This window comes from Pelobates fuscus, chromosome 9 (assembly GCF_036172605.1).
Source record: "Pelobates fuscus isolate aPelFus1 chromosome 9, aPelFus1.pri, whole genome shotgun sequence".
Classification (NCBI taxonomy): Eukaryota; Metazoa; Chordata; class Amphibia; order Anura; family Pelobatidae; genus Pelobates; species Pelobates fuscus.
The window spans coordinates 136,120,331-136,140,640 of record NC_086325.1 but is presented as its reverse complement, the minus strand read 5'-3'; the positions used below and the strand labels follow the sequence as shown (position 1 = coordinate 136,140,640).

At 40.8% G+C, this 20,310-nt stretch overlaps 2 protein-coding genes across 4 annotated transcripts in view; one reads left to right on the top strand and one right to left on the bottom strand.

The window, feature by feature from the left end:
- TSC1 (TSC complex subunit 1) overlaps positions 1-4,250 on the top strand; it is a 47,411-nt gene extending 43,161 nt beyond the window's left edge. For both annotated transcript variants that reach the window (XM_063432489.1, XM_063432490.1), the window contains exon 22: positions 1,226-4,250. In XM_063432489.1, the coding sequence (XP_063288559.1) occupies positions 1,226-1,646 (421 nt within the window). In that variant the 3' untranslated portion in view covers positions 1,647-4,250. The remainder of the gene's footprint in view (positions 1-1,225) is intronic.
- Positions 4,251-11,829: 7,579 nt separating this feature from the next.
- On the bottom strand, positions 11,830-18,365 carry SPACA9 (sperm acrosome associated 9). 2 transcript variants are annotated; one of them, XM_063431317.1, is made up of 4 exons: positions 18,246-18,365; positions 14,913-15,079; positions 13,757-13,959; positions 11,830-12,535 (listed from the first exon to the last, which is right to left on the bottom strand). In XM_063431317.1, the coding sequence occupies exons 2-4, from the start codon at positions 15,054-15,056 to the stop codon at positions 12,238-12,240; spliced, it is 645 nt and encodes a 214-aa protein (XP_063287387.1). In that variant the 5' UTR covers positions 15,057-15,079; positions 18,246-18,365; the 3' UTR covers positions 11,830-12,237. The 2 variants fall into 2 exon arrangements, with proteins under 2 accessions (XP_063287387.1, XP_063287388.1); XM_063431318.1 differs by having other exon boundaries at positions 18,291-18,365.
- Between the last annotated feature and the right edge of the window lie 1,945 nt (positions 18,366-20,310).

Below are 20,310 nucleotides of genomic sequence, written 5' to 3'. Positions count from 1 at the left end.
TTGATAAAGACATATGGTTTGAGTGCTGGACATTCTTTGCTTCTATTTCGGCGGAATATTCTATTTCTATTTTGAGGAAACAATAGCCCGAGCAGCAATGGATGGCTCTTATTGGCAGTATGTGTCAGCTGACCGCATTCGGCCTGTCAGTTCCATTACCGATGTGAATTTGAATGTCTAGAAGGAGGAATTTAATCTCCGACTTGGCTAAACCTCAAGTGGGGGCAAGGATACTGGATGCCAGGCACCCTTATTCCATGTTAAACGGTTCAAAAAGGCTTAACACTAAATAGAGAGACAGAGGCAAGGGACTCCAAGCACTGTAACCAGCTCAGTGAGTTAAAATGGTTATAGTGCCTACAGTGTTCCTTTTGAGCACTGCTAACGTTCTATTATTTCTGTCAGGAATACTATTCTTTCTAAACATTCTAATGGAAACCACCGGCCACACACAGATTGAACTATGAAATTTATATTCGGTTTAAAAAAAAAAAAAAAGTCTTAATGACATTAAAGGGACACTATAGTCACCTGAACAACTTTATCTTAATGAAGCAGTTTTGGTGTATAGAACATGCCCCTGCAGCCTCACTGCTCAATCCTCTGCCATTTAGGAGTTAAATCCCTTTGTTTATGAACCCTAGTCACACCTCCCTGTATGTGACTTGCACAGCCTTCCATAAACACTTCCTGTAAAGAGAGCCCTATTTAGGCTTTCCTTATTGCAAGTTCTGTTTAATTAAGATTTTCTTATCCCCTGCTATGGTAATAGCTTGCTAGACCCTGCAAGAGCCTCCTGTATGTGATTAAAGTTCAATTTAGAGATTGAGATACAATTATTTAAGGTAAATTACATCTGTTTGAAAGTGAAACCAATTTTTTTTTTCATGCAGGCTCTGTCAATCATAGCCAGGGGAGGTGTGGCTAGGGCTGCATAAACAGAAACAAAGTGATTTAACTCCTAAATGACAGTGAATTGAGCAGTGAGATTGCAGGGGAATGATCTATACACTAAAACTGCTTTATTTAGCTAAAGTAATTTAGGTGACTATAGTGTTCCTTTAAGACTTTTTTGCTTCTTTTAACCCCTTAAGGACACATGACATGTGTGACACGTCATGATTCCCTTTTATTCCAGAAGTTTGGTCCTTAAGGGGTTAAAAAAATAAAATAAATTGGATGAAAAACACTTATTTGGTTGACATGTTTTTTTTTTTTTTTTCAGGTTTGATCCAAACAGTGCAGTGCTTTCTGGCTCTGTTATTGCCGTTCAAGAGGAAGTTAATGGAAGTACTGGGAGGATGTCCCCAAAATTCACAAACCTTGGTAGTGGGGCGAGCAGCAGAAGTGGGAGCAGTAACTCCACCCCAGAGAAAGAAACAAACTCCCAGCGCAATGGGCGTGAGATTTCACAGCTTTCATCTAGAAGCCATGTGACTATTGGTTCTTACCCATACGCCAAAAGTATTTTAGGCATCAGAACACGTGAGCTGTTTCGCAACAAGAGTGAAAGCCATTGTGATGAGGAAGTAATCAGCAGCCTCTCTGATTTCTTGAAAGCTGAACTTTGCCAGGAGCCAGGTGTAGAGGAAATTGCCGAAGTCTCTCTTACCAACGCAGCAGCACAATCTTTGGTGGATCTCTAAATCATGTACTATAGGTAGACACCACAGTTAGGAGGCAAGCAATCAGTGTTATTGTCCATCTGGCCTCTGAATGAAGGACTTGGTGTTGTAAACCTACAATAAACTTGTCTTGCTACTTTTTAGGAGTAGTAGACATTCTGAACTGGAAAGTAGTGTCAGAACAGACTCTTTAAGCCACAACTGGGTGTTTACACGTCCCTTTCTGCTTTTTCTCATCTCATTTTTTTTTTCTTTCTGGTATCATTTTACACCCATAACACTCCCCTCACCATGTTTCATACCTCTCATATACCATTGTTGGCAAACGATTGTAATGTGCTTGCGATCACCTTTATTGGCAAAGAAATTGGCTCAATATTAGCGTCTGAGACCCTCCAATGCAGAGTGAGAAAATTACATTATTTGCCAGACCTTCTCCCCATTACCCCTATGTGCACATTCTCCCAGGTTTTTTTTTTGTTTATAGACTAGTTTCATGTTTGGCTAAAATGACAGATTATACCTTCCCATTTCACACATCACCAATTATTCAAATTACCTAGTCCCCAAACTTCCTCTGGCACTGGAATATGGCAGCTCAGCCCAGCATATTGCTCTTTAGAAGTGACCTTATCGATATTAGTAAGATAACATTGACTCAAGGGACCAATAGCTAACAGAGGCCTTTATTTTAGTTTTCCTTTCATAACCCCTACACCCCCTACAGTGTCAACCTGGTCAGAGACTACACTCGATCTTCATAAAGGTCTTACCTTATGACATTGCTTGTATTCTGTTCCTCAATCATTTCATTTGCTGTGTTTTGACAGTGGCAGTGGCCATTGTGTAAACACCGATTACAGCATCATATCTGGAGATATTGGTTTTAATATAGATAATGCACTTTGACAAAACCCATTCTGAATGAAACACTACAATCTAGCATGCTGTTTATGCTTTGTATAACAAAGCAAAGTTTAATTCTGCTGGCTTTTTTTTTTTTTTCTTGGGTACAATATTTATCAGTTTAAAATTTCACAAGTGCATTTTTGATACTGGATTAATTGCGATCAAGAGAGAATGTGGTTTAGTTGAAGACCTTCTAATTGGATTTAGATTTTTGCACAGTCTTCTAAAATGTCTAAATTACCCGTCTCTCTGTCTCTCTCCATCCAACTGGGGTGGTGTTTAGTCTTGAGTTTGTGATATTTAGCATCACATCTCAATGTGCTTCACCAAGAAATCTATTGTCCTCAAGATTGTATTGTAATTTAAAATGTCTGAATGCCAATCACTATTTGGGAGAGAAAATAATTTGTTCGGGTAACCGTTTCATGTTAGTTGATCTACTCACTGGTAATACTTATATCCTAATATTTTGAATCAAGTACTGATAAATCCGTTATTTAATCTGACCGCTAAAATACCAAGAGATGTCTGTTTATAGGCCACTAGTGTTTTTGTACAAATTATAAGTGGACCAGAAATCCATCTCGACTCTTAGTTTAATGTTTAAACAGGAGATGAGTTGAATTTTTGTCCATATTTTTTTTTTTTCACACTGTCAACAAAAGATTATATATTTTTTTTTTTTTTTTTTTTAAGATTTGGTTGCTGACCTCAAAACTTGCTTGAGCTTTTTGTTAACAAAAATTAAAAGGCATTGTATGTATTTACAGGGCAATCGTTTTTTGCTTTTTAAATGAAGTATATGTAAAGCTGAAAAAAGAAACTCTGCCATATACATGCACCTTGGGTCAGACAAGGTGTTTGAACATAAACATATACTTCATTTAAATAGTAAAATATCCCATTTCAAAAATTGATGAAAGGATTATTCGATTAAACATTTGTTTTGAGGCAACAGTTGTCCTGTTAAGGACAGGCTATTTATATATAGAATTATTTCAAGGCATACACCATTAAAATCCACTTTGTTCCATATTTGTTTAGATTATGTACTTGCATCAGGTGATTAGTGAGCATCAAGGGACAAGTGAGTGATCATATCTTTTTCTTCCTTTTATTTATTTTTTTCTCTTTCCCTCCAGCACGTATTTAAAAATGGGTTATTTGGGATTTGGACCATTTGATAAACTAAAAACTATAAGTTAAAAAAAAAAAGTGAATTTAATATACAAAAACCCAAATAAAATGATAAAATAGTAAAAATTTAACAAAAAAAAAACACTATATATTTTTTCTGTTTTGTTCGGAGGTCAAAACATGTTGAATTATTGTAAAACAAATCTAGTTGCGTGGACTTCCCATTCCCACATGTGACACTGCGTGCCCAGGACATAGCCCTATGTAAGCTTTACATACTCCTCTGTGTATGACCCTGATCTGTAGGGTTGTGATTGCAAATTAACAAATTCATTGCAGAGTAAGAGTAAGCATTGTGTTGCTTTTCATTTTGTTTTCCTTCTTTTCAATGCTATATTTTTGCTGTCCAGCAGATAGACCATTTCACACTTTCACAAAGCATTTTTACCATTTAAAGGGGAGGAGAGGCCACAGATACAGGATGTTTGATTCAATCTGTCTGCACCAGGATGCTCTGAAATGTTTAAGATTTGCTTGTGTTTTAACTGTGAACAAATAAATGATTGTTTTGCACTATTATACTTTGATTTCTCATTTGTCTAGACCTCATGCAATCCATTGACAGATGATGTGTAACATACAGGGAAGTTCAGAACTTTTTTAGAAACAATCTGAAATGTTCATTATAAACCTGTTACCCTGACATGGCCACTAGATGGCCCCATAGTACATACCATAGACTTTATAAACAAATACACAACTGTGGAGTTTTCATCTGTGCCATATGCCATTTGCAGACACCGCACAGCGTGGGGTAGTGTGCTTTGGGTTACAGGTACAGTGTTTATAGGAATATATTTGGATATCTTAAATCTGAGACCAGGAATTGTGGTCTGATACAACACAAGGATTTTCTTAAGCTAATGAATGTTTTATTGTACAGATAGGACAGTGTTTTGGAGTGGTATGTTTGCTATGTTTTGTTCTTCTGTAAAAGCAGAGGATTGTGTTGCTCCAGTCTGATGTGCTACGTACCAACTTCATGCTGATGACTTTCAGTAAAGATAACAAAGTTAATGGCACGGCACCTACAAAGCAGGTCAAAGTTCTAGGTGTGTCAAATGGATACAGTTTCTTATGTTAAACAGACAATTTAGGCCAGGGCCATTTCCAGCCCCTTAAATGCTGTCCAATGCCAGCTATTCTGGGATAGAGGTATGTCCAAATCCTGGGCACACCTCTGTCCTTAATTGCTGGTGATGTGGTCTGCATCAGGTCTATGATCACACCCTTATTTGTTGTGGTTGAGGAGGCTGGCTGGGGAGCAGTGTTTGCCTGGGCGGTGTGCTCCTGCCAGCATCATTAATAAACAGATTTTTCAACCACATATCTGGCTTGGGAACACTGTGCAGGAAAGGAGCCTCCGGCGAGAGCTCAGCCATGCTACTGGGGGTGGGAGTGTATTTTATGTAGCTGTGTATAGGGCCACATCTGACAACAAAATCTGTGGCCCCAATCAAAGCTAACAACTTTGTCAATGCCCCCCAAGTAAATTGAGTTTGACACCCCTGCTTTAAATGACAATAAACACTTCTCATTGAATTGGTATAGTGCCTGGAGTTCCTGGTACTGACCTCCATGAAAAGCCTTTGTACATAAAAACATCTAGGCTAGGGTACTCAATGTACACATACTCCTGAAACCATAAAAACAGAGGTCTCCAAACAGTTTCTAAGTCCTTAAAGGGCAGTCCAGCTGCACTCCTAGTGCCCAAAAGTAGCGGGCAAAACAAAGTACCCCCCCAACCTGCAAAGTATGGTCCAGGCTACGTCATGGCACAATCAGATCCATTCTATGCATAGAGTATCAGATGATTGATTAGACATGTCAGGTCTGTCATAGGGTGCAGAGGCTGCACTTGGTGAGCTAGGCTGCAGCAAGATGTTAGATGGAATCCACCCACCCAGGTAGGTAATATCCAGATTGCTAAGTAAACAAGGATACTTCAGTTTACTGAAGATTCTGGGACAGGCACATTAAAAAGCAGAATTGATCAGAGTGACGCGGTTACCATTGTGGTATATGTAACGCTACTTCTATTGTAAGAAGAATTGTTTAAAGGGACACTCCGAGCACATAACTTTGTCTAAATGAAGCGGCTTATGGTGCTAGTAGGCCACTGAGCGCACTTACCTTTAGTGATTGAACCATTCTCGAACGGTTTAACTCGAAAGTGATCCTTCAACTTCCCCAGGTGACATCCTGCTTTTGAAATCTGTGTCCAGAAGCAAGAAGTGCTGCCTGGCAGGGGTGCCAGAGATTGGCTTAGAGCAGTCAGTGACACCCCATTCACAAAAAATGGGCCTGAAGAAACGTACCCTTTTCAAGACAGTTTTGTGTCTCCTGCACCCCACCCTGCACCCCAGGTAGGTGAGTATTTAACTGTCAGTGAGTGAGTGTTTATTTTTGTGTCTGTCAGTAAGAGTATGTGTATGTATGTCAGTGAGTGTGTGTGTGTGTCTGTCAATGAGTGAGTATGCATGTGTGTGTGTCTCAGTGAGTGAGTGAGTATATGTCTATCAGTAAGTGAGTGTGTGTCTGCCCGTCAGTGAGTGAGTGACATGAGGGGGCGGCAAAATGGATCTTTGCCTAGGGCGGCAGAAATTGCACCAGGGCCTGGGTCTATGCCTCCATAGATGGTGCTAATTTACCTGCTGGTGATGGCTGGAGGACTGACACTTTTTTTTTTATATATATATATTTGAGTTTTTTTATTGTTTTGCAATAAGACATGGGAAGGGGTACAGAAACAGAAGGGGGGGGGGCGGGGTAAAAAGTCACTTCAGTTGTTCAACATCATAAGCATTACAAGGCAGGTTTGCAGGAAAATGCAGTTTATAATAGTACAGGAGACCTGTTTTCACATTCTATATACACCAGGAAGCCATTCAACATCTCTCTCATATACCCGGATTGGGTGCGAGAATACAGCCAGATATTAGGTGGTACAAAATTGTCGACATATGGGGGGCGGGGCCTGACTGCAGAAGGGAGCAGACGCATGTCGCCGATGCTCCCGCAAATCAACTTGCCTAAAGACGATTTTTGATTACCGGAGGCAGTAAACTGGACTCTCGGTGCTCCCAAGCGTTAAGGGACATCGAGACCAACATGTCGACACCACGCAAGTGGCTCCAAGTTTCGGACCCGACCCATGCAGGTTTGCGGCCTACAAGCATGGTAGCGGTGGGGGGGACGGCCGCTCCCCCACTGCCGACTCACACGGCGAGGCACAGCTGGAATCCCCATTCCCCCTCCCCTATGGACCGGCGGGGGTTATCCCGGTCCCCACTGAAGCGATGCACAGGGTTACACGGAAGGCACCTGCCAAACCGGGCTTGGGCCCCGGACGTTCCGGGCCTAGCGACACTGCAGAAGCCCCATGCCTCATGGCTCCTGTACCCGCACAAGCCACGAGCCTGGATTTAATCTTTCAGCAATTTCTAGAAAAACTGGACAGACTCTTTACATCTCCCCATGTGCCCAACGTAGGTACAGCGAGTGGGAAGGGGAATCAGGGGCGGAACGGGCCTCCTATGGGCACTACTTACCCTTCAGTGTTACAGCCAAGCACCGACCGCCATCCCGGGCCAGGGTTCCCAAGGAGGCTAACTCCTCGGCATCGGCCACATCGCCGGAAGCCTAACCGCCACTGGCGGCGACGAACCACCGAGGCTCCCCGACGCGCCCTCACAGGGAAGAACTCGACCTCTCATGGCACCCGAGTTCGTGGATCCAGGATGCAGACCCCACACGGAGCCTGGGGCCAAGGGGAGACCCGAACGCCCTCACACCCCTCCCACACTCAACGAACACAGACCCTCGTCGGCAGCAGACATGAACGGAGGTTTTCGCCAGGATCTGTCAGAGAGGGCAACTCACCAAGGCAGCAACCCGACCTCGATGTCTGGCCTGTCCATCCAGCGCTCAGGGCTGGCATAGGCTGAGCAAACCGAACCGTCTAGGACTTAAGCATACCCGTTGCCCGACTACCAGCCTGGAAACACAAGAGGACTTGAGATGCTCTGATTGTCACCGCTGATAAGCATACTCTATTGATGTCAGACCTTTCCGGTTAAACTTTGTTTTATGTTAGACGTTTAAAATGTTGAGATAGGACTTGTAACAATCCTTAGTCTAACCATATAACTACTTATTTTATTTAAGCTACCAATACTAATTAACATGTAAGTTTAGCTACAGTGGCTGTCAATTGCTCACATAGTCTGACCCTAACAGCAGAACATAAGCAACATGTCCATGCTATTTTTCTCCACATGCCTACATCCACCTGTTCAATATATAGACATAAAAACTTAGCATGTAAAGTGTTCAATGTTTATTTTACTACGCATCGTTTTCCTCACGTTAGTTATATAAGCGAGAATTTAATTTGCTATCAGCCTTCATAATATAAAATTACGCATAGCTAGCTAATGCCAAGACGATTACTGCAAATGTATACCAGTATACCCTGAAGACGCTATTGTGGCGCACTAAGGCTATTTGTTCACTCTGACTTTGATTACTTTTGTTTTGTTTTGTTTTTTTTAATCCAAGCTTGTACCACTTTGTTTATTTGAATGTCTCGCAAAAAAAAACAAAAAACCCATGGCAATCTTTCTTTGAGGTGCATTGCACACCATCTTGATACTATTACCTCATGTCACCCCATAATGCCTCCCTCTTTCTCTTATGTACCCCATGACGTATATGCCATAATAAAAGAAAAATTTACAAAAAATTGTCGACATATATGTTTAGGCTACATATCCATTCTCGTTGAGTGCATGTGCAAAGTACATACACGTTCAAGTTGCTGATCTCAATGTGGTCCACATGTTCCAAGCAGAAGTGTGAACGGGGGTAAGATGCTTCTAAAGCCCTTTTAATATATGCATTGTTTGTCTAACGCTTTCTTTAGAGCTGATATCGTTGGGGTTATTTGCGTTTTCCATGCTTTCGCTATCGGTATCTGTGCCGACAGTAAGACATGGAATATGAACTTTTGTTTGGGAACAGGGCCTGGCAAATACAGAAGTAGAAACTTTATAGGCAGTAGGGACAGCACTTGGTTTGTTACCTCTAGGATTAGCTTATGTACCTTCCTTCAGAAGTTTGTCTTGCATTGCCACCACATCTGTAACATGTCTCCCTCTTTTTGTGGGCATCTCCAGCACAAGGGGGATGCCTGTGGATAGAGCCGGTGGATTGTAGATGGCAACATTATTTTTTGGTTCTGTTCAATGAACATGGCCGATTTAACCAGGTGTTTAAGAGACATTTATCATAAATTCTCATTGGTTCGGGGTAATCTCGCTTTCTAGGTCCTCTGCCCAGCAGAGTGCCGGTCTAGAATTTTTGAGGGGGTGTCTGCAAGTATTTTATAGCACACGGAGATCGTCTTACAGAGTGGAGGCACAGATTTATTTATACAGATATGCTCCCATGGTGTTATGCTAATGTGACCTGTTCCAAGCGCTGTGTGCTTCTGAGATACGATTTCAGTTGCATGTACGAGAAAGAGTCTTGTGGCAAGTTATATTTGGCATACAGTGTAACGGATCACCTGGCACCCCGACTGGGTACCTCCATTGAAGGATGCTCCTAGCGCTTCCTGAGGGCTCCAGGCACTCCAGCCGACACCATAACCACCGTAGACTCCTCCAGAGAGCAAGGCAGGAACAAGCTCTTACAAGAGCTTAGTAGTGATTCAGCAAGGGAGTATGACAAGCATAGAAATCCCTTGTAGCAGATTCCCCCAATAAGAGACAGCACTCCAAATTGAGGGTGAAGTAGAACTGAACTTTTATTCAAACACTCTGCTTTTATGCCCATTCTACAAACATAGTACTGCCCACAGGGTTTTGAAGTACAACCAATCAATACATACAATACACTCAGACACTCCCACACAAAATCCTCCCCTCTGCCTGTGAAATAATTACTGAACACAATGGGCTAACTTAATTATCACAGGCAGGAAAATACAGTTTTGCACAATATTAACTCAAAAGGTATACATCACATTCACATAAAACTTAAATTTTCAGAATCCGCATAATCCAAATACAAACATACGTCAAAATCATACAAATTGGTCCAGTGGGTCAAAAGTTAGTTGGAAGTCACTTTGTGAGCGACTGCAAGCATGGCTTGGGTGTGGTAAGCCAATTATCTCCAGCATACAGAAAATAGCTCTATTCACAACAACAGGAAAAACACATAAAAATACATAATTCCTATCATACTGAACAGAACCCCCACATTCAACCTATCCCCAGATAGCTTGGATCTGAGCGCTCACTATATCCAAACAGCGCTCAGATCCCACAAACACAGTCAAATCGCCATTGGGTTAAAGTTTAGCAACAAGTTCCAACTGGTCTGGCAGTGTCCCTGGGGGACAATGCCCTGCTGGAGAGCAATAGACAGGAAACAGGGGAGGGGCACACCTTCTCATGTATTCAAAGGGGCAGAAAAAGTGTTTCAAAATTAAATAAGCCCAAATAATGCTTACACAGGGCAAAGTCTCCCAGGGGCCATAGTCACATGGCAGGAGGCTGGCAGTCTTCTCCAATGCCCAGTGGCGAGGCTGGTTCCGCCACATACAGTGTATAAAAATCCAGCAGACCCTTTTCCGAAAAGAGGTGGTACGGGTTTTTTAATACCTGCCTCTTGCCACGGTGTAGCATTACTTGTGGGAATGCAGTAAACGAACGCCTGGATCGGTGTCGCTAGTGAAATGTAGCGAGGGCCCCCCATTTTGCTCCTGGTCATGTTCCATGTATGGAGAACTAATTTGATCTGTTGAGGGACCAAGGGAATTAGAGGTCTTTTGGCAGCCACAGCAGGCTGGGTTGGTCACAAGGTAGGAGGGCTATATTTAGGAGGGCTTTTTTAAGAGTTATCCATTGGGGTGTGGTTTGTTTGAGAAAATGCAGCAGCGTTGAGGCCAAGATAGAGGCTTGGTAGTATGCTTCGATGTGTGGGAATGCCATACCTCCTGCCTTGGCCGTGGCTTGCATTAATCTGCGGGCCACCTTAGGCCTACCTCCCGCCCACACAAACTTAATGAGGTCTTTGTTTACAAAGAACACCTGGGGTATTTGTAAAGGTAGCGTTCAAAAAAGGTATTGGAGTCACTCCAGACCCTAACATAATTGACAGCATAAAGGTGTGCCGGGTTTTTCGTGAAAGTTATCTCTAAATATTTAATGGTATCGGACCGCCACTCAGTCATATGTACTTTGTAGATATGTTAGGGTGTCTGCTGATATGGGACTGACACTTTTTCATGGCAGTACCTCTGCCCCATGTCAAAAAGTGCCAAACTGCATTATTTTTAATGGTGTTAATATACCAAGAAAATGCACAAACAGACTGTTCAGAGTGTTGAATGGCAAATATTATAGGGTCCTGCTTAAGCCATGTGACTCTTTATTTTATAGATTAAATTTCCTGTTAAAACTGACCATTTATTTTTATTTATATAAAAATAATTGTTTGCACTAGGCCGAAACAATGATAAAAAAAAAATCCATCTTAATACCACCCAAGGCTATAAAAGCTGCCCCCCACCAAGGCAATTAATCAGTAGGGGGCTTTAGGTTACTCCAACCAAATAAAATTAAAAACCCCACAAAACACAGTTCAGCAGAAATGACTATGAAATCACAATACTGTTCTATAAGTCTCTTTGGTAATGGGAATCGTATTAGTCAAAGGCAGAACGTAATAAAATTTACTATAAACCCTAATGCCCACCGTACTAACAAAGTACCAGTCTTTCTACCCCAAGAGATCTAAGGAAAATGGAAAACCACTGCAAATTTTATTGAGTTTTCAAAATAATTAAAAATTACTTTTTCATTGAGGGTTATATTCACTTTTCTGCTTTGCCTAGCCCTCCTGAGAGGGATGGGGTGACAGGTGTTGAAATTCTAGTTTATGAGGGACAATCTATTCCAAAACCTGGCTGAACATTTACAATGCTGAATAGTTATATACAAATACTTCTGATTTCTTTGTAACCAGACCCGGTCATTTCTGTGAATTCAGACATTGAGTTTGAGATCAAATATAACATATGTGGACCTTTTTCCTCAAATGCAGTATTTATTAAAATGCAAAAAATATATAAAATCAATGACTTAAAACAGAACAGTGAATTGTCATAATACAGTATGGCACAGTTTTAATACAAAATCAAATCAAAGATCATGTAGAAAAGGTTAGATTTGAAGGACGTGATTAAAACTATTTTACTGATCACTAAAAATTCGATTTCCATGGGTTAGAGATGTTCAGAAATCACAGATTGGAGATAATTGTACTCTTTTCAAAATGTTATATCAGTTGAATGAAAATACCACAAGTTTTGCTTGCTGCAGGAAAAGTTTAATTGTTACTGATTGGTCCGTAGGCCCTCTTTACATTCCACAATGGCGATTGGTTAGATCCTGCACCGCAAGCAGAATCTGGCTGATTGCGGGCTACAGTGCATTTAACAAGTGAAACTTCCACTTGGCTTCCAAGCTGGCTTCAAAGACTCTGTAAGGCCTTTCTTGCTATCACGATGACTGACCCTAGTTTGCACCCCTGTGGTTTGCATGGGATCCTGGTCTCCTGTGATATCACTGCTCTCATTTCCTCTCTGATGCAAGGCCAGTGAATGCAGTTTCTCCATCTTGGCTATAGATTCTTGAATATTGTCCATGACAAGTGGTAACAGGCTCACTATCCCTCCATAGAAATTCTTTGCTTCATCACAACTGAGATGGTTGATCACATCGTGTGGATACCTGTATCCAAATACAAAAGCATTTATTCGATACCAACGTTAAGCTCAAATTCAATTCTCTCGGCCAGGAGTTGGTTGCATTTAATGCAGGAGTCAGATGGCTGAATCTATTTCTGAGGTCCTCATCCCTAAAACCAACTTAACAGAACTTGCACTGCAGAGTTCTAGGATGATGGATTTCCCAAGTAAGTGGATTAAGCTCATAAGAGCAGGCATTAGGTATAAAATACCAATTAATTTTATTAAACAAATGAAAAGAAAATAAGTAACACACTAACGCGTTTCACCTATACAAAGGCTTTTTCAAAGTGTCCCTTTGAAAAAGCCTTTGTATAGGTGAAACGCGTTGGTGTGTTCTTTTCATTTGTTTAATAAAATTAATTTGTATTTTACCTTTGGACCTTCACTAAACATCTTTTACTGGAGAAGCTGTATCTCACATTCCCAGGTGGGAGACAAACCACCTATGCTGTTAAGGACTGAGCAATCCCTATCTGCTCATCCATTGTGAGTATATTTCCTTTTTTATTCTATTTGTTTTATTATAACAGAGAGCACTATTTTTTTCTTTTATATTCTCCGCATATCACTGGAGCATCATCCTGGATACACCACGTGGGTTACTGATATAAAGATACGATACCAGAGGGGATCATGATCATCCATACATCCACATACCGGGATTGTACCATCCATACACTGTGATCTGGAGCTGATCTTTAGCTCCATAAAAGTGTGAGTGCAATATCTTTGTATTTTTCCTCTGCTTTTATAGATATACTACACTATATTTGTATTCCTGTCCCATTTTGTTTTTTTTCTCTTATATTTGCTCCATTGGATTCTACACAAGGATTTTATCTGTAAAGCGCTGCTCCCCTTAACTCCCCGTTCTATTTGTATCTGCGACCAGAAAGAAAAGAATCTGGTTTGGGAAGGTTTAGCTGCTGTACATACAAGGAAAAAGCGCCAGAAATCTAATTTGCTGCTATAACATGGAGGGAATGAGACACATGGAGGGGCTGGGGGGAGGGAGAGAATGATACGCATGGAGGGGCTGGTGGGGAGGGAGGGAATGAGACAAATGGAGGCGCTGGTGGGGAGGGAGGGAATGAGACGCATGACGCATGACGCATGATTTGGTCATATGGTGATTCTGACAATTCACTGATCGTTTAAGATCTAAAGCACAAGTCTAATAACTATATGATGTTTCACTTACTTGGCTTTCAGACCAGACAAGTCATTGGCTGGATTGAGAAGGTTGAAGTTTTCTTCTAAATTAGTTTTAATGCCTCTTGTCTCAAACTGCAGTTCGTTGAGTTGTATGCAAAAATCTTGGATCTCAGAGCAGAGGCTCAAAAACAAGGTAAGGATGCGTCGGTCTGTACTGTTATTGCAATAACTGTCCAAGTAGTTTTGTACCTGTGGATCCAACAAATAAGAGACATAAACAACAAAAACTCTCTATTTGGTTTTTTTTTAGACATTTTGCATATAAGCGTAAAGAATAGGAATAAGAACAACAGTGTCAAGACTATAGTATGGCTGCCCTAGAAAAATACATTTAAAGGAACACTATTGTGTCCGTAATACAAACGTATTTCTGGCACAATAGTGCTGGAGTGGCCTTGACCCCCTTGCTGTGGAGTTTAAAAGAGACACTATAGTCACCATAACAACTACAGATTATTGTATTTGTTTTGGTGAGCAGAATCATTCCCTTCAGGCTTTTTGCTGTAAACACTGTCTTTTCAGAGAGAATGCAGTGCTTACATTACAGCCTAGTGATACCTTCACTGGCCACTCCTCAGATGGCTACTAGAGGTGCTTCCTGTGGCAGTGTTGCACACTGATCAGTAGTGCCATTCAGTTTCTCCTCCATGCAGACACTGAATGCAGACTCCTGCATGCAGACACTGAACTTTCCTCATAGATGTGCATTGATTCAATGGATCTCTATGAGGAGATGCTGATTGGCCAGGGCTGTGTTTGACTTGTGCTGGCTCTGCCCCTGATCTGCCTCCTTCACAGTCTCAGCCAATCCTATGGGGAAGCATTGTGATTGGCTCACAGAATCACTTCTGATGATGTCAGGCATGCTGGCAGGTCAAAGACAGAGCCAGCAGCTGCAGACTTAAATACAAGTAAGATTTTTCTATATTTAGGGAGGCAAGGATGGGCCGGGGGGCTAGATGGTGGTTTTAACACTATAGGGTCAGGAATGCATGTTTGTGTTCCTGACCCTATAGTGTTCCTTTAACAGTGCCTACGCAAATAATGGCTTTACCACCATGTAACATTTTATGCACATAACAACAAACACGCCTCAATTATCTTCACGTTATCCCATATAGTTTGTAAGAGAGCCATGTTACCTTTTCTAGGGTCTGTACTGGCTTGATTCGATCGTGGGCATTCTCACGGCATCGCTCCAGAGCTGTGATAAACGTTACCTGCTGCTGTTTAAATAGTTTACAGCGTTGCTGTAGGAACTTGAGATTCTCCTTTACGGCATTCATGGTTGGATTTCGGAATTAAGGACCTGGAAAACCAAAAAGGGGAATAACCAGAATCATGGTTGGCTGTTTTATGTAAAACATCACTTTGGAGACAAAATGTATCCTGATGACCAAAGATGCCAAAAGTAGAGATTTTCCAAAGACTCTACTCAAAAGGCATTGAGTCACCGGGAAGCTGAGCAGAAAGAACACAGGGTTATTCACTAAACTGTGATTTGTCAGAACTTCACCAGGGAATTTTCTTTCTTTCTTTCTTTCTTTTTTTTAACATTTTGACTACTTGTGGCCTAATATTTGCATTTCCCTGGTGACCTCTTAGCAATTCACAGTTTTTAGTAAATTTACTATATTTGCAGAGGGAACAGAGTTCCCACACTTCTTACTTTGAAAACCAAAAACAAAGGTTATTTTTAGAATAAATATTCACTTTACACATTCCCTTATTCACACCATACCTGCACAGTGGCTTCAAATTATAGAGAAGGAAAACACAAAGAGAGAGATGGGAAATAGCTTTACATAGACTGGCCCAGTCTATACTTAGACTCCGTCAAAGGCAGGGTGTTCAAAGGACCATGGTCAGGACTAGGGTATATATATATGATGACAGAACATCATACACATTAAGAGTGAGATGTTGTGAAGTACTTAAAGGGACACTATAGGCATTCAATCATCTTTAGCTGTTTCACTGATCAATTATCTGCCATTAAGGAGTTAAATCACTTTTGTTTCTGTTTATGCAACCCTTACCACACCTCCCCTGGCTGAGGCTCTCACAGCCTACAAGAAAAAAATGTTTAATCAGAGGTTAAATTGCTTTAGACTTTTTATCTCCCGCTCTGTAAATTAAATTTTAATCCCACACAGGAGGTTCCTGGAGGGTCTAAAGTAGGAGTGCCCAAAAGGTAGATCCACAGATGTTTTAAAATTTCAGCTTAATGAGGCTTTGGCAATCTAAAGGCATGCAACCCCGGGGATCTACCTTTCGGGTACCCCTGGTCTAGAGGCTATTAACTAGTTAATTTATAATTTCTTATTTCCTTCTCTAATTGTGGAGTAAAGGAAGTCTAAACAATAGATGACTCTTTACAGGAAGTGTTTATAAAGGCTGTGCAAGTCACATGCAGGGAGGTGTGACTAGGGCTGCATAAACAAAGGGATTTAACTCCTAAATATCAGATAATTCAGCTACGAGACTACACGGGCATGATCTATACAGCAAAACTGCCTCATTAACCTAAAGTGCTTTGGCGCCTACAGTATCCCTTTAAAGATTAGGAAGGGGTGGTGATCATGAGAGGTTCCCACACCTTTTTTTTTATTTTATTTTTTTTTAACGATTAGAGCCAGTAAATAACTGTAATGGCATTGTAAGCAGGTAGTGGCCACGAGGGGCACAGGGAAAGGAAGGGAAAAGAAAAAGCGGGCGAGGGGCAGATGGGAAGCAGATTTTATGTAGCGTTGCATAACTTTGTCAAATACAATGAATAGATTCGTATATCTTCACATGTCGCATGAACCAATTGAATTTTAAGTAATGAACTAAAGACAGAAGAAAAGGAGTGAGAAGGAAGAGATAAGAGAGTTGGAATGTGTGTTGAGAGAATCAGCTGCGCAGCTAGCGCTGCGTGGGGGGGACGGAGGAGGTAACGGGGTTGGCAGAGGAGGACGAGTATGTTCGATCCTAGGGTCCATTCCGAACCATTTGTTAGTGATTAAACTCCTATATGCGTTCTTCTTCGCTATTGTGTTTTTTTGGTTGTTTTTTCCTTTCCTTTTCCTCCCCCCCCCCCCCCTCATTGGTTATTCAGCTCCCTGTCTTGTGTGTATGTGTCCCATATATTTTTTGCTTTTGCCAAGGTGGGTTTAGGTCCAATCTGGTGGTGGTGCATGGCTTCATATGTCCAGTGGAGCCTGATTTGGTTTAGTAAGTGTGTAAGGTTAGGTGGTTCTTTGGATTTCCAGTGTCTTGCAATAAGAAGAATCGCTGAGGTAAGTGTGTGGTATGCAAGTGCCTGGTGCGTTTTGGGTAGTTGTTCGGGGAACATATATAGCAGGCATATTTCTGGTTCAGAGGCTATTAGGGATTTAAGTCAATTTTTACTTCTGCTTTTATTCCCATTATACATTTTATTTTCCCTGTTTATATATTGTTTACCTTCTATATTTCTTTCATCCTATTTCTCTTTTTTAAGGTTTCTTTTCCTGTCTGCATGTCTATTTTTTTTCCCTTTCCTGTGTTTTGACCCTTGCGTCCGCTCTTCTCATATCGATGCTAACCCACCCTTAACCCCACCATCTACATACACAAATTGTAAAATGCATCTTTATTCTGAAAAGTCCAATCCAATGAGGGGTGTAATCTCTGGGGGTCAGCTTCCTCTCTTGTGTTCGCTGTATTCGAGTGACAGTTCATGTTTCTGAGATTTATTCAAAATTTTTAGTGAACTGAAATCAAATTTGTGAAATTTAAGCCAAAGTGCTGATTAGGGAAAAAAATAAATCTCCAACTAAGTTCTTAACCCCTTAAGGACACATGACATGTGGGACATGTCATGATTCCCTTTTATTCCAGAAGTTTGGTCCTTAAGGGGTTAAAGTTAGAGCTCTATTTTTAACCTGAATTTTGTAGTTTAAATTTTAAATCCCTACAATAAAGCAGTTTTAATGAATGAATAAAACTGTGTATTCACTAAAGATTTAAATCATATTAAATTGAAATCTGAATTGCAAAGGTAGGCTGAAATAGCCACGCTGTTATTATAACTTGGAGTATTGGGGAATTTTTCCATATCTGCTTTTTTAGACTAGATGTTGCCATTCAGACTTGAATCTGGTACACATCAGAGTTTAGTGAATAAGTCCCCTATGTTTCTTAATAACCAAAGAATGCCTGACCGCAAGGTAACAAGAATAATGTGTGCCAAACGAGGAAGGCACAAACCAGGCAGCTGTCCTCCCTGGCATTGGTAAGATCAAAACTCTATCAGAGATATTCACTAAACTGAGGATTCATAGTAAATTTAAAATGTAAGGCCAAAATTGCCAAACTGGACTAATTCTCCATAGAGATAGGCTTTCAGATCAGCTACTCCATTGATATAAATCCTTCTGGCTTGCCTTTTACCCATTCCCTATCAAACAAATGTAAGTAGCACGGAGGCCCCAGCACATGTGTAGTCTTACCTGTATCAGGTAACTATCAGTCAATGTACATGATCCACGTCTCACCTGTGGCAGATATTTCAACTGTGTTGCTGTACCATAGCCCCAGAGGCTCTCTATCCCTCTGAATCCTAATCTGCTGTGTTTTCAAAGTGATTGTTTGGGCCGTTGCCTGGATACCACAATGATGTTTCCAGCAACTATCTAAGCTCCATTAGCAACCTCGGCAAGAAGCAGATTAAATTGAACTTCCCTGCACCCGTCATCTAAAAAACTAATTTCCAATAAGCGACGCAAAAATGAATTATTTATATTTAGGATCTCTTAGGCAGGGATATTCACTCAACTGTAAACTGTCAGGAATTCAATGGGAATTTCAGATTTAGGCTACACTGTCCTGAGTTGGACAAAGCTGATTTGGAGAATTTGGCTGTTGTAAAATTCATTTTGCGGTCTTAACAATTCACTATTTAGTAAATAACCCTTCATGTCTCTCTCTGTGACCCGTGTATAGTGCTGGCTATCAAATCCCACAAGTTGAAAGACCTCTGGACATCATAATCACTTAATATTTTATAAAGGATTATGATGATTAAAGTATCCTGCCATCTTCCCTTGGTTCACTGTTAAGCTATTTACATATGGTTTATTTGTGAATTATGGTGCCAAGCTACCAGTGGCATCTCCCCGTCACTTCCACTTGGGCAGCTCTTCCTTATTGACCTAAGGGGCAATGAGGGGGGCTCTCATCGTTCACTGCCTCCCATTGCAAGTATAGACTGATATGAAGATAATAAAACGTGCCCCCCACCTCCATCCCCTTCCTATTTGTCCAGCAAACACTTTCTAATTATTATTTTTTTATTAGTGGGTATTGCCCAATGAAATGTACATTTCAAAGAGAAGCATTTAGGATACATTTCTACTTTGCAGCTCTTACAAAAATGGTTAACATTATTGAAATTTAAGAATTTGTATAGAAATGCCACAATATCAATTGTGTATTTAATTACCACCATCCTTAGCCAGAATTGCACTGACCATGATAGGAGTGAGTTATAGCACAGCAGGGTCAGGTAACTTCTGGCACGGCTACATCTATATATTTGTGCTGTCACTGTTTGCACTGAGCTACAGCTGTCTTTGTAACAGACACAGGGACAAATGGTGTACCTGTCCCCTGTGTCTGGGATTAGCATGCTATGTATATTAATGACAGACACAGAAGTGATATTGTCAACCAGGAAAAAAGTGCTCCAGCTCGTTGACTGACAGCTCAGGGAGGTGGTCCTACACACAGAAGAAAAAAGGTTTTTATCTCTACAATGAAACATTCATTTGTTTATTTATAAAGAAAAGGCTGCAAGAACAGGATCTTTGCACCGTGACCACTTTAGTAAGATGATGTGGTTATGGTGCTAAGAGTGACCCTTTAATGCCAATAGGTAATTCCAGCAGTGAATTTGGCAGCTGCAAATTAATACCAGTACAACCGAGCTAATTGTAGACAGCTTGATAGGGTTTCAGATGCCAACCTTTGTTATGGAACCGACCTAGAAATCATTTTCATGTCGAACACACAAGGGAACACACAAGGAGCACAGTGCAATGAGTGCAGAATAGGAAAAGAAAAGTGACTCACAACGAGCACAGGCAAAAGGAGGAACCATGAAAGCTGAATGATTCTGTGTTTACTTTTTAAAAGTATATTAACCCCTTCAGGACCGGCCTGTTTTTGCGATGTTTGTACGTTAAGGACCAGAGCAGTTTTAACACTTTTGTGGTGTTTGTGTTTAGCTGTAATTTTCCGCTCTCTCATTTACGGTTCCCATACAAGTTATATACTGTTTTTTTCACGACAAGAAGGGCTTTCTTTACATACCAGTATATATATTATGTCATATATTGTATTTAAAAAAAATAATAAAATATGGTGAAAAATTAAAAAAAAAAACATGTTTTTGGACTTTTACTTGAAAAATCTTTTACTTATCTACAAAAGCTAATGAAAAAAACTGCTAAATAGATTCAAAATTTTGTCCCGAGTTTAAAAACACCCAGTGTTTACATGCTTTATTGCTTTTTT

What these genes read in the sequence shown, in the direction of transcription:
- SPACA9 (XM_063431317.1), bottom strand. Translation starts at nt 15,056, where the DNA reads ATGAATGCCGTAAAGGAGAATCTCAAGTTCCTACAGCAACGCTGTAAA. An exon ending in CAGTACAGACCCTAGAAAAG is followed by an intron (nt 13,960 to 14,912) that starts GTAACATGGCTC and finishes TTGGATCCACAG; the next exon opens with GTACAAAACTACTTGGACAG. An exon ending in TTGTCTGGTCTGAAAGCCAA is followed by an intron (nt 12,536 to 13,756) that starts GTAAGTGAAACA and finishes ATTTGGATACAG; the next exon opens with GTATCCACACGATGTGATCA.